At 43.6% G+C, this 14,615-nt stretch overlaps 1 protein-coding gene across 1 annotated transcript in view; it reads right to left on the bottom strand.

The window, feature by feature from the left end:
- RANBP10 (RAN binding protein 10) overlaps positions 1–14,615 on the bottom strand; it is a gene marked incomplete at its 5' end in the record, with an annotated part of 47,353 nt that overhangs the window by 17,540 nt on the left and 15,198 nt on the right. The window contains 2 exons of the mRNA XM_010190074.1: positions 3,587–3,609; positions 8,786–8,953. Coding sequence (XP_010188376.1) covers positions 3,587–3,609; positions 8,786–8,953 — 191 coding nt within the window. The remainder of the gene's footprint in view (positions 1–3,586; positions 3,610–8,785; positions 8,954–14,615) is intronic.

The raw sequence follows: 14,615 nt of genomic DNA, 5'->3' as shown, positions 1-14,615 counted from the left end.
AGCTGCCAGGCAGGATAAACCTGATACGGGCTTGTGTAAGTAAGAGAGTTAGGCTGAAGCATTGACTTGAATTGGTGAAAAAGGGGAAAACTCCCTCTGTGGGATATTCACTTCTATTTGCAAGCACTTATTTATGTATTAACTTCAACCTGTGCTAAGCTAAAATGTGATTTTTCCCCCTCACTGTATATTCACACAAATGCAAACACTCTTTAGAGGGAACTGAAACAAGCTGAAGCAAATATGCTTCACTGTGTTTGAGAATCATCACAACAAAATCTGGCTTTCAACTGAACATATCCACTTCAACTTCTTAATGTTGAAAATATTGCAAAATACTGTCTCCATCATTTGCCTCTGAAAGGGGAATTTTGCAATAAGCACTTCAAGGAAACAATTTCTAGACTGATAACGTTTTGAAGGATCAAATTAATTCCTTGTGTAATCTCTCTGACATATGAACCCTAGAAGTTATTTAAGCTTCAAAAGACGTAAAAGAAATGGGGATTACTGACCAAGCTTCCCACTGCTGTGTGCTACCAGCCAGCTTCAACATCACATAGGCTGTAATGCAAGAAAAACCTTTCACCCTGCAGTCCCTCCCTGGGATAATTCAGTAATTAGAGATGGAACAGAGCCAGAGCCAAAAAATGCTTGTCGAGCCGCTCCAACCAGACAACCTCATGGGTCACTCAGGTAAGGCTGCTGTTTCCATCCCATTTGCAGCTAAATTTTTGGACTGCAGTTTTTGCAGGTGAAGAACACAGATCATGTTTTGTATCTTCATATGATGGATGCTTTCTCTTCTTTACCTTAAAATGAATGGATGTTGTGTTCAAGCCTGGATCACAATGCTACAGTAAATGAAAAATACCACCTGCAAGTTACAACAACTTCAAATTCCCTACTACCTCAAGACTTCTACAATCTCCGACAACAGTCATTACATATAAATCAGAAGTCTATCTTGGGTTTGGCATCCCCTTCTTCAGGAAAGGGCAGTAATCCCAACTGTTTGGAAGAGCAACCAAGAAGCCATGGACCAAGGGAGCAAAAAGGGCCAGGAAAAGCCATGGTAGACACAAGTGTCTGCAAGGGTGAGAGAAGACAGCAATAATGCAAGGGAAGGATATTGGAAAAGGAGGATTAGAATAACGGAAGTCAGGTACAGGCATTCTTAGGATGAAGCTGCCACCACAGCAGCTGAGCTATTTAGCACATGGAAAGGACCATCCAAAATCAACAGAGAGGCAGAATTCTCCTGCCCTCACTCACCTCCAGAGTTAGAGGGTGAAATAACCAAGTCAAGCTTCTCTTGTCCTCTTTCTAAAAAGAAATTATCTCATGGAGGATTCTCAAAGGTAGCAGAGGCCTATAGGCCATTCACTGTTCTCCTTCGTGGCCCAGAAAAGCAGTGTTACGGATTAGGTGCTGCTTTTAGAGCCAGAAGATTTCCAGAGAAAACAACTCCACAAACTGGCTGGTAAAAGGCACAGAGATACCGTGTAACCACTGGAAACTCTGCCACAAGGCCTGTGAATAGCTGATCCCAAAAACCACCTGACCAGATCTTCCTCCAGATTAACACTGAAACAGCAGCTCTCTGCACAGGACACAGACACACAAGCATGAGATCCTGTAAGGATGACCTAGTGAGATCAAGAAACAGCAGGACAGGGGGATGCTCAGGAGAGTTTTGAATTTAATCTCAGTGGTACTGCAAGACCTCACCGCTGCAAGAGCCCTTCTGTCTGGGCTGCTTCCCTAGCTGTTCATCCCCTATTTCTGACAGAGACACAACATCAGGGTGAACAACAGCCTACAAGTGCCTATTAAGTGTATATATCAGCTCACTGTGCACTCCTGGAGCTAAAGGATGCAAGTTAAGCTAATCAGGACAGGTAATTTCAGCCTGCTAAATCTGTGCTGTGAAGCCCTGTAGCAACATTTCAGCTGTAAATGACAGAACAACAGTGTCTGATAGCTATTTTTGATTGAGAAGAGCTTAAATAGTAAATATCTACCTATCCCAACATGAAGACTGCTCTCATCTCAAAGAGAAGCAGGCCAGCCAAATGAGAAGGCAAAGCAGAGAAAAAAATTAGAAAGGATACGGGAAAACTGTGATTCCTAATGTAATCTATATCCAGAGGGAAAAAAAACCCACATAAAACAAGGGATAGCCCAGAAGTTTCTTCTTGCCATGGATGCAAGGTTCTCACAAGGCCTCACACCAAAAGGTTAATGTTCATGGACAAGTAAAATAATCTTTTACTTTAACAAATTGTACTTGGACCAAGTGAATAAACAACTGTGAAGCAACCCACATAAAGAGGATTTCTGGTTTAGAATACATGGTAACATTACCAAGTTCAAAGAGCCTAGGAAAAAAAAATCTGTATTGAGAGCTGATGTGAAAAAGAAAATTAAATAACCAGAATGTCCTTCAGTGCAGACACTGTAGAGAGACCTGTAAAGCCATAAATCCCACTGGGAAGGTGAACAGGGAGTGCTTGTCATTATTTCTCACAACACAACAATTAGAGGAACAAAATATTTTTTTTTTGGCAGGAGGTGCAAAGCAAAGCAAAGCAAAGCAAAGCAAGCTTTCTTCCATGTAACACGGAAGTTAGCCAAGAAAATTAACCACTTTGGAGGCCTCAACAAGTTATGGAAATGAAGAAATTCCTTCGAGGAAGTTCATCTAGGGTTATTAAGTACAAAGACAGGAGTGCAACCTCAGGGACAACAAGTTCTATGTGTGAGTGAAACAGATGCAGTAGATGTATTAGTGTATGTCTGACCTGGTTTTATTGTTTCCTAAATCCCTGCTCCTTGTCCAGGAACACGTGGGTCAGAGCAACCATTTTTTTGTTCATGACCCACTGGAAAAGTCATGCTTTTGTACAACCCAGCTGTATGTTATTGCCTGGTGTAATTGCACTCAAGAGTAACTCAGTATTGGGGCTGGTGAATCAGAGGAGGAACTATCAACCCCTAATGGGTGCCAAAGGCATCCCTCAAGCAATTCACAATCTGGTTACTCATCACAGGTGGGGGCTTGACAAAAACCTGTGCAATAAGCACACGTACTACAGCCAGCTACATCAGACCTTCATTCTCAGAAATACCCTTCCTTAACCACACCATGGAAAGGGAACAACTCCACCACGGCTGCAAGACTTGGACGAGAGAAGAAGCAGCTGAGAATAATATCATTAGGCATTTTGGGGCTCTTTGATGAGGGGACATGAGAGGCTACTCAATGACTTTGCACATATACTCCCCATATTCGAAGCTGCATTTGGAAGACAGTGACAGCAATGAAGTTTGAATCCTTGCTTTAATTCCAGGACAATGAGCAACATATTCTTAGAAGTGGTGAGGGATGAGAGGAGGCATGTGAGTACTCATAAACCCAGCCACAGGATTACGACGTTTCAGAAAAAGGAGCATCCACATCATTCAGTAATGTGCGTTACCATTTTTTACAGGGCATGAAACAAACAAAAATCAAACCCCCAAACTCTTCCCCATCCCTTCTGTTTGCATCCTTAATTAAAATACTGAAAACAGGTGTACTTACAGGGAGATCTGTAAAGGCTATACCTGTGGAGGGAAAAAATATCAGAATTAAAAAGACAAAGTTTTTCCCTGCTTGACTACATCCTTAACATGCTACAAAACATTACTGTATTTTAATAAATCCCAGCTCCGACCCTGCATTTTACCACCTGTCATATTTAGAAGTAATGTCCCTCCCCAGTTCCCTCCTCTGCAAGGTTTTGCATCTGGAGAAGGGTTAAGGGAAAAGTTTTTCAGACATCTCTCCCAAAAATTTGATTTTCTGAAAAGCAGCTCCTCTTTTCTTTGCTTCTTCCTTTGCTTCTATGAAGGAGTTGGTTTTCAAGACTCACTTTGGCTTTAGAAACAGTTTTACTGCAATGCTGCTTCAGATCAGGCTATAACTTCTTACCAGCCAGAGACAGGAATGAACACTCAACACTTTGCATTACAGCTGGGGAACAGCCTTGGGACAGGACCAAGCCGCAGCCAGGAGCATTGTGCAAAGAACAGCTTCATCCTCAACTACGCTGCTACAGCTCCAAACAAAAGAGATGGGGAAAAAGTGTATGGTTTCCCTTTTTATGTACATTTGGCACACCAGAAAAGAGATATTTAAGCAGAGGCAGGCACTGCCACAGTTGTTCACCTTACCAGGCTGAGTTTAGTTGATGTTTCAAGCTAATGTTTTAAGAGTCAATCTGGAAGCTGTGGTCTTGCTCCACACATGCTCCCAGCAATGCCTTCTGACCCCAGCCAGAGGGAGGCTGGTACTCATATCAGTATGCCCAGTTCTCACACACGTCCCACCTCTCAGCCATGCAGCAGTCCCTTCTGGGTGGCACTGAAACAGCTGCACATCCTTCTCTGTTTTTAATGTTAGGACTATTTTAACCAAAAGCTGCAATGCAACGTTACCAGAGGAGCCTGAAATGGTAATTCAAAGCAATTTTACGAGTCAACATAGAAAACAAATAATTACTATTCGAAACAGCACAGACCTAAAATCAAATGCTTGGAAAAAAATCTTGAATATTTTACTAAATAGCCAGGAAGGTTTATAATTAACGTACTGGCAGATTGCCAATATGGTTTAATTACCATCATGGCAGTTCAGACTTTGTCTGTTGAGTACCCTCTCTACAACCCAAGCCAAAATTGTGTATACAGCTGATGTTCAAAACCTGGCTGAGCAAAACGTTCAGTAAGCATTTCTCTCACTCTGTCACTTTGCCCAGATATTGCTCCTCACTCAGACCTGTTCTTCACTTCACACTTGTTTTGCTCAGCTGGATGAAAGTTTGTTTCCACCCTTATACCAGAATAAGGCCAACCTCCCTGAGTGTGCCATCCACTGGAGCCCTCCTCTGTCCCCCAGCATCACTTAGAGCCAAAGGTGGCCCAGCTTGGCCATGACAACTCATTTATGGCTGGGAACTGCCTCCAGCACACAGGTGAGCGTACAATTTCCGACTGGACTAAGAGGTGGGTGGAAAATTGGCTGGATTGTCTGGATCGAAGGGTTGCAATCTGCAGTTCAAAGTCCAAGTGTCGTCCCTCAGGTATTGATGGTAAGGCCAATACACTTTAACATCTTTACTAATGACGTGGATGAGGGGATGGCGTGCACTCTCAGCAGGTTCACAAGATGTTACCAAATGGGAAAGTGGACAATACACTGGAGGGCACACTGCTATTCAGCAGGACTTCAACAAGCTGGAGAAATGATCCAGCACAAACCTCATGAAGCTCAACAAAAGCAACTGAAGAGTACTTCCACCAGGCTGTAACATTCCCAGAAAAGAGGACAGGTTGGGGCTGAATGGAGAGAAAACAGGTGTGCAGAAAAGGATGGAGGGAGTACAGGTGGGCAAAAAGTTGAGCAGGAGTCAGCAGTGAAGCAGACCAACCACATCCTGGGCTGTACTGGCAAGAGTGTAGCTGGAGGTGTGTTAGTAAGCTGGGCTGTAGTAGTATGAGTCTAGGTTAAAGGAAGGCATTGCTCTCTTCTCTTCAACACTTGTGAGTCTAAACTTGGAGTGTGATGTTCACTTTTGGGCTCTCCAATACAAAACAGAGAGCAAAACTGGGGTGAGTCCAGCAGAGATGAAGAGAGGCTACAGGAAATTGAGTTGTTCGATCACATTCAAGGGTTGTTCAGACATTTATTGCAGCCTACAATTACCTAACAGGAGGGTACAGAATAGAGAGTCTTTTCCCAGAGATGCACGGTGACAGGACACAGGGGGCAACAGAGACAAGTTGCAGCATGGGAAATTCTGATTAGATATTACAGGGGAAAATGTAATGCCATCTGATCAAAGGACTTTCACCTTTCCATGACTAACACGTGCTTATATGCACCCACATGCATAAAACATGGCTGAGGACCTTCTAGCCCAACTCCACCTTCCACGCAGCAACAGTCACCCTGTCTGCCTCACAGCTGGCCATTTTCTTCCCAATACATTTCAGAATTCAGTTTGTACATGACAACACACATTTGGGCGATCAGCCACAACACTCCATTTCCTGTACAGCAGGGTACACCTCCAGCACCTGTTTAGGTGATGTCTAAACTGGTTGAGAACGGGTATTTTACAGGTTAACTCAGTGTTTCCAGGTGCCTGCACTAGAACTCAGACTACAGGAAGTTTTCTATGCCAAGACTTCAGAGGGTTGCATGCTCTTTTTATAGCCCTGATGCTCCATTTACCTTGGTCCACTGTCAAAGTCTGAGATCTGACACTCTCCTACATTAGTCCCTAGTGAACTCATCCACTTAATCCCAGAGACCTGTAGCAGTCACGTTCCCTCATCACATCCTGTGACTCTCTGCTTAGTGGCTGGAGCCCCAACATTTCTCACATTTCTCCCTCTTTCTCTCCTAATTCACCCTCACTGCAGTTCTAGCCACATCTCATCACGGTTTTTATTGCCAAGACTCTGCTCAGAATTTGTCAAAAACATTTCCTCAGCAGCCAGAAGACTTGCAAGACATTTTCCTGAACAGAGAATTAGGACTACACATGATGTCAAAACAGTTTTCATGTGATTTTTCCAAGCAAAGTTCAACACTTAGCTCCAACCAGAATATCCAGAATTTCTGATGGGCAAGAAAGCAGTTCTTATGTAGTGCTCCTGATGGGTCTGATTAAATGGCAAAGTAGGGAGACAGCGGAAGATCATAGTTAAGCAACAGGAGAAACTGCAAGGAAAACAAAGGGGAGTGTCTAATTAAGAGATGAAAAGGAGAGCATGAAATGGTGAAGAGAGAATATAATCTTCAGGGAAAGACAAAGCTACAGTAATTCCATTAAAAGTGAGACAAATTCAAATGCCTGGAGGCAGGGCCCTGAAACCCTGCTGTCAAGCTAAGTGGCATCACAAAAGGGCTGATTAGTCTCATGAATATTTTTTATATCTGCAGTATATTACACAACGACCTAATTTTCTAAGAGAAGAGATACACAGCTTCAGTGGCTTTGTGTCAGGGAACATCACAAAAAAGCACATTCATCCCCTTCCTGGTAAATCTCAAGTTTACACGACACAGAAATGAGATTCTCAGGCTAGCAGAAGTATCATGAAACGTTCAAGATCTTCATGACGATGCTTCCACTGGGGTAGAAAGTGCTCCAACTTCCAAATGAACCATTGCTCCTGCCTCCAGCTGCTCTTGGTTCCTCTGCTGAGACCTGCCTCAAACACAGCAAATTGTTCCAGCAGCCTTTGGGAGGCTCAGCCCAGCAATGACTGATGGTCTGCAACTTCCATCACTGCCTCTTTCAACCATATCTTCTCTACGAGTACAACCATGATGCCACTACAGCTGAAAGTTGAGCTGGTACTGGAACGAGCCAGTTGTGAATGCTCAGGAGAGTCTCCTGCCTATAATTTTCTTATATATCTCATGTATTCTACCATACATCTGAAAAGCCCAAGAGGAGGATACCCAGGATCCTGCTGTTCAGAGGGAACCTCCTGGGTTTCAGTTTGTGCTCACTGCTTCTGGTCCTGGCTCTGGGCACCACTGAGAAGAGCCTGGTTCTGTTCTCTTTGCAGCCTCCCGTCAGGTATTTACATACACTGATGAGATCCCCACCGAGCCTTCTCTTCTCCAGGCTGAACAGTCCCAGCTCTCTCAGGAGAGACTCTCCAGTCCCTCAACCATCTGAACACCACTTTGCTGCACTCTCTCCAGTAGCTCCATCTCTCTCTCGTATGGGGGAGCCCAGTACTTTTCCCGAGAGCTCACCAGTAATTACACACTCCCCAGGCACACACTTCACTTCAATCCCACTCCTTCCTTCAGTCCAGCCAGTAACCCAAAACAACTTCTGTTCTGACAAATGTTTTGTGTGGGGCAATTTTCTACCAGCTTGTTCATCTTGAATTCAGCAAAGGAGAATTGACACAGCAAGGAGAAGCAAAGGAAAGGAGTGCTTGTCAATGCCAAACCAAATGAATTCCAGCACAAAAAGTGAGATGAACTTTCCATATTTACTGCATGTCCTACGTGACAAAAATAACAATAAAAATTTAACCAGTGTGAAAAATATGTCATGCAAGGGAAAGATATTTTAGGTGAGAACGGCCACGAGTTTCTATTTTAGACAAATCAGATATGACAGAAAACTTCTGTGAGATATTCCTTTGGGTAAATTTTTGAAGTCCTTAACTTTAGGGGAACTACTGAAACAACTGTGGGATGAACCAAATTACAGGTCAGTTCTTACGTAAGACTTCTTACGTTGTGTTCATGCCTAGCTTTGGGAATGGTCGGACAAACATGTTAAGGCTTACGAATAGACAAGTCCTTTTAAAACATGAGAAGACACTGATACAGTGGCTTTGTAGGGAGTTGAATAATACACTAAGTAAACTTCCCACTTCTTTATTTCCCTGTTGCCGAGCCATTAGTCACCTTACCCAACCTCCCACTAGCTGTGCCACAGCAGAGGAAAGGAGCAGAAGCTGGGGATGCAATCCTAACTTATCTAAACAAATCAAGCAGCATAGAAACTATTTTACTTGCTGGAAATGTTTGTTTTGGAGCCAATTTACAACTCCTGACTGTTGCTGAGTGCTTTTTTTTTCCTCCCATTTCTTAAATCAATCCACAGATGTAGGACAAGAGTTACCACACATGTAAAACATTAAACAGCAGCGAGACCAGGGCAGGAGCATCCTTCTCCTGAGGGCACCTTTCTGGACTTACCTAAACTGTGGCCATTTTTTGTGTAGAAGCAGGTATTGTTGATGAGGTTGACACAGCAGCCGATGACGTCTCCAGTGGTGAACGTAGGGCCATAGGGCTGCCCTGTCCCCGACGAACAGAAGGAGTGCCCATCGTCACCGTGGTACCCATAAGAATGTTTATCCCATCCTGCAAAAGACAAGACAGAAGATCAGGTCAGCAACGCAGCCCATTTAGAAGAACGACATGGCAACTACAGCGCCCAGGACACAACTTTTCTGGTAGGAAATTCGAAATTTTGATACCCACTTCTGATCCATTCCAAAATTCATTTTTGCATACCAGTAACTGAAAAGAAATTAATGGTCATCAATCATAACACATCATTTGGGTTTCAACTTCACTTGTCACTTACAAGAAATAATAAAAAGAAAAGATTGCCAGAGAGTCATTTGAAGAGACAAAGACATTTTGTTTTAAAAAACATTAAACCCCTGTTTCTGTTTTGCGTTGCCTGCAGTGAACCAGACTCCTCTTCATAAAACATTTGTGTTTCCCACTAACAGAATTATGCAGCAGAAGTATTTAATAAAACACTTACCAGCCAACTGCAGCTTTGTCTGTAATTGCTGCTCACAGGTGTGACCAAATGGCTAGAGGCAATTTTTGCATTCTCACATTTACATTTCCCTTGAAACAGTTTATAAGGATTTCTGTGCGCTTGTTGGGCAACAACATTTCCCATTCTGTGGACAGCTTAAAAACACAACCCTTAAATGTCAATTACTGCAAACAAAAGAGATTAATCCATCCTTTAAAAGCTGAAGTGTTCTTCAGGCAACACATTGCTCTCTTTTCAGGGCTGAGAGTGGTCAGAGTGATTCAGCCAATGCCACCTGAATCTGCTAACCCGTGCCTGCCAATCTCAGTTGCCACCACTGCTCAAGATCTTACCCTTTCCTCTCCTACGACCCCAGCTACGGCAGGCAGGGACTCATGGGGAACAGGCCTCTTACCAGAGAGCTTAAAGCAAACAGGACACACTCTGTCTTATAGCAAGACTTCAGGAAGAATCAGGATCTCCTCCAGCTCTTTGAAGAGTTCCTATGAATCGCTTAATCAAAACCACATCTCACAGAGAGATGTACTTCTATTAAAAAGTCTGAGATAGACACAATGGAACAACAACCACCTGTGTTTAAATGGATACCATTGGATCCTTAGGCAGACCACACCAAAGTGAAGTAGAAACAAAAAGAAGGTGCTTTGACCATCTACTGGCAGTGAGGAAGTGACAAATCTGTTCAATGTGAAGTGATGGTTTTGGCAAAAGGACTACCAAAGAAATGCAATGACCATGAAATGAGATAGGCCAAAAAAAACCAGAAAGCGCACATCGCACAATAAGGCAAAAAAAAGGCTGAGCACGCACAAACCACAGAGAGAAGCCCCGTGAAGGTGGGCTGGAGCACTTCTGCAAGTCATGATTTTCCCACAAACACAACATGAGGGCACTAGAAATTCCATCCCATCAAATGGTGCTCAGGTATCTTATCATCAGTGGACCCACATGCTCAGGGTTTCTCAGAAAAGCATGAAGCGTTCAGTGGATGCCCAAGGCCCTCCGTTTATTGCACCACACCGCACAAATGCCAGTGGGAAAGGCAGGAACTGGAACAAGACTGAAATGTGCCATGGTCCAAGATTTTGGGAGTGAAAGGTGTAAAGGACTCCCAGCAAATCCTAGTCTAGAAATGGTGAATTATTTCCTCTGTTAAATCCCACACGCCCAAAGGAACAGACTGAGATGTCCCAAGAGTCACCTCTGTCTTCCCTCGGACCAGCTCCAAACAAGCTGCTGACAGTAGCACCAGCCCTGCTTTATGTCTTCATAAAAGACAGAGACAACAGCACAGACAGCGCCCTCAGCAAGCTCAAAAATGATGCCAAATTGGGTTGCCAAAAACAAAGGAGGGAGTGATAGGGGCTCTAGAGGCTGTTGTCAAACTTCCACTTCTAAGTAAAAAACGTATGTAACGCTGTGGCTCCTTTCTACTGTCCCTTTTCTTTCCTCTGCTGCTGGCCTGTGAAGGGCTGCCATCACCGAACTATTATTTTATTCTCCCCAAAACCAGACCTGTCATGTGTGTATCAGTTCAGAACTTCTTTAATCAAACTGTAGGTAACCTCAGACGATAACTCTAACCAATTTATCTTCCCGGCTACTTAATAATACAATCCAAATACAAACTTCTACTCTTTCTGCATACAAAATGTTCCTGGCATTACAAAGCATTTACCAAGAACTTGTCATCAGTTACATCTCAGTACTCAGATGCTTATGCATCCATGCACCAGGCAAGGCTACCATGAGAAACGCAACAGCGTGCCCAGCCGTGAGGACTTCACAGAAGACTTGTGCCAATGCAGACGCTACGGGTTCTGTGGCACAAGAAAAAAAGGTTTTGTTACCTACAGATCATGACTGAGCCGCTGAACAAAACTTCTTCCTGCTCCTGTAAGACTTGTGCTTCACAGTATCTGTACTTGCTGTTCCCCCAAAGGTGGTGGTGAACTCATCCATGAGATGAGCTCCAACGAGAAGAGACTGAGTAAAGGCTGTGAGGACAGCATCCAGGCAACAGTGCCTGGAAAAAGCTTGAAGTGTATTTTTTCTCCACAAACAAGCACTATACCATTGCTTAAGGAAACGTTGCTCACCCAGCACTTTGCTAACGATATATAGAGTTAACTTTTTCAACTCAAATGTTGTGTATGTAGTGCTGCATCTGGACCTGACACAACACTAAGTGGTTTAAACCTAGGCTGTCAGCCTTATCAACTCACCAGGGTCATCTTAAAAAAAGAAACAAAACCAAAACAAGTCATATTTGTTGAGAGAACTTACTGTACTTGCCATAAACATAAGCTGAGCGGTGTTAATTATATACCTAACCTTTAGTTATTTATTAATCAAATACTGTATCAGTGTTTCTAAAATACTGCCCAGAATAAACACGAGGGCAATGGCATACAGGTCATTCCAGCACTGGCAAACTTCAGCCAGCCTCCTGAAATTTCCTAGTAATCTAAATTAAAAATAACAATCAGCACTTCTAATACTTCTAGGTCAGAGTTATCGGAGCCTGTTGATTTAAATAGCATATCCCTATTGCAAACGTTTGGCATTATTTCCCATTACCAGCAGAGTGGGGAATTTTGCAAATACAACCTTCAACTTCTCTCCAAATACAAAACCGCTTGCTGAAAACTTGGGACTTTTCTGCATCATTAGCAATTTGCTATCGCCACCTAGTAACAGGTCCGTGATATTACAACATGTTCTTCAACTCCGACACTACTCACGCCTCGTTACTCAACAGCCTCCTCTCCTTTACAAAATCTAACAGCGTTTTAATAAGGGCTGAATGAGACTTCCCACACGCCTTCTCCACCCTTAAATCTGCAAATTCTCCCGACATTTGAACCTTCCTTGTACTCAAGTACTTTCAGAAGCCACTGCTGTGACCCAGAAGGCAGAGATGAGATGTTACCTGCATGTTTTTAAAAAGAACGGCCATACGGGATATGGGGTCAACCCAGATAAGGTTCCTGTCCAAGAAGTGAGACAGCACAAGCGTAGGACATGCGTACATCTTGCTTTTGCTGAACAGCGTTGCAACTTTCCAACCACCCGCAGCACAGAGACACACTGAGCCAGATGGAGATCCTCGGAGGATTTTCTTGCTGTTAAAATTGCTCAGACCTCCTTTAAGCACACGTAAATATTCACACCATCCACTGTATCCCGTGACAAGGAGTTTCACAGTGTAACTGCAAGCTGCGTGAATACGTGCCTACTGCTACTTGTATTTGACACCCTGTAGTTCCTGCACTGGAGAAGGTAGCAAACTATGGATTCAGTCTCTCCAGAACACACATCATTATACAGACCTCTACAAAACCCCCCTAGTCATCCCTTTTCCAGACTGATGAGTCCTGGTTTATTCAGCTATTCCCTGCATTTCTGCCCATCACCATCTAAACCTTTTCTGGATTTACAGCGTTGCTTTTGCGAATGGAGATGAAAGTGCACCACGGAGAAGGAAAGCAGGCTGCAGTTCTCTGCACTGATCCCAGCCCCATGTGAGTTAATCCTCGCATTTACCCCTTTATTATCCTTTTTACCAGCAAACTAATGTTTCCTTCCCCATCCTCTCTTCAAAAGCACAAAATCCTTTTAAAGAGGGGAGACAGGCACAGAACAGAAAGGACTTGGCCACCTGGCCCACCTTGCCCCCCAAGGCCCCCGTTATCACTACAGCTCATTTTGAAGACAAGTGTACTTTGAACACACAAATACACAGGCAGGACCACTCTGCAGGTGGGACCTCAGCAGCCAGCGAACACTTCAACTCCCAAACCCCAAAAATATATATACTAACTATTAACAGCCAGGCAGATGCGGAATAACTTAGACTGTACAATCAATCAGGCAATGGGAAGAAAGAAAAAGAGAAAGCATGAGTAAGGCTCGGAAGGACATTTTTATACGTTTAGCACCAAACTGAAGTTCTGTTTGGCCTGCTAACAAGAAAAAGCAGATACGGTAATCTTCTTGGCAGACTATTTTGATCCCAACACACAGTCAAAAAAATGAACAGCAAGTTCCATTGCTGCTGCTTGATAAACAGGCCAGAATTATGCAATGGCAGACTACGTGGCCGACAAGATTTGAGTTACTTCAGGACATTGTTACAAGACCAACTCATAAATGCTCACTCCTAAGCGAGCACTGAAGTCAGATGAAGGGTGCTGCCCATAACTAACCACATCCATCCCTTTCAATCTCATCTTGCCTCTTCAGAGTCAGCCCTGTTTTACCCTTGACTTCTTGGGCAGATCCTGTGACGGGTCTATCTTCTGTTTCTGAGATCAGGCTCTACCTCCCAAAGCAGTGACTGAAAAATGGTACTACTGGGCTGGGACAACATTTACCTCATAGCACTGTGGAAATAACACATCACTTCAGCTTTCCACTTCAAAAATGTCAGCAATGTGCACAGAACCTCTTCTGGTAGGAACACTAGGACCTGGATATGCTGCTCAACTTTGAAAGCATGTAAGATCAGGCCATACACAACAGAGCCAATGCTGTGCAGCATGCCCTGATGTAAATTACAAAGAGTAATAAGTGTTTGCTGGCCTGGTGCTCCTGCACAGTGTTGCAAACTGATGATATTCCCCATGCATCAAGGTTCAAACATGCTAGACTTGCCAGTGGGCATTGGGAACATTCACAGGAATCATGAGAAAGATGGTTGTTCCAGGAAGTTACCTGACATCTGACTCCTCCTACTCTGTCACTTGCCAAGCTTAAAAAGATGGCAGATGGATGGACTTTACCACTGACATGTGCACCATTCCCTGCCTACACATATTAGCAGGGAGAAACGTGTTCCCCTTCAGCTCAGCCCGTACGCTCAAGGTAAAGCTGTACCTGGCACAGAAGCTGCTGCAAAGTGCAGGGCCTTGCCCACAAAATAAATTCACTGGCAAACCTGGAACATCTCAAGAAATAAGCAATGTTGGTGAAGTATGCATTTAGCCGTATGAAGAGGAGATGGAAGTCCCTCAGAAAGAATATGAAGTGATATTTGTAAATAGTGAGTTTGTCTCTGCTATATCCCAAATAACATGGGAGTTTGGAGGCTAATTCTTCAGGACAGACCCCAGTGACTGCTCTACAGTCTTTGCATCTTTCACATTTTTACCTGTACCTACTTTCTCTGTGTTTCAAAACACTTTCCATTTTCCTCCCTTTCCTGTTCTTGTCCACTATTTTGCCTGT

Source organism: Mesitornis unicolor, unplaced genomic scaffold, assembly GCF_000695765.1.
Source record: "Mesitornis unicolor isolate BGI_N332 unplaced genomic scaffold, ASM69576v1 scaffold18898, whole genome shotgun sequence".
Lineage (NCBI taxonomy): Eukaryota > Metazoa > Chordata > Aves > Mesitornithiformes > Mesitornithidae > Mesitornis > Mesitornis unicolor.
The sequence above is the reverse complement of the archived record's forward strand: the minus strand, read 5'-3'. Positions and strand labels throughout refer to the sequence as shown.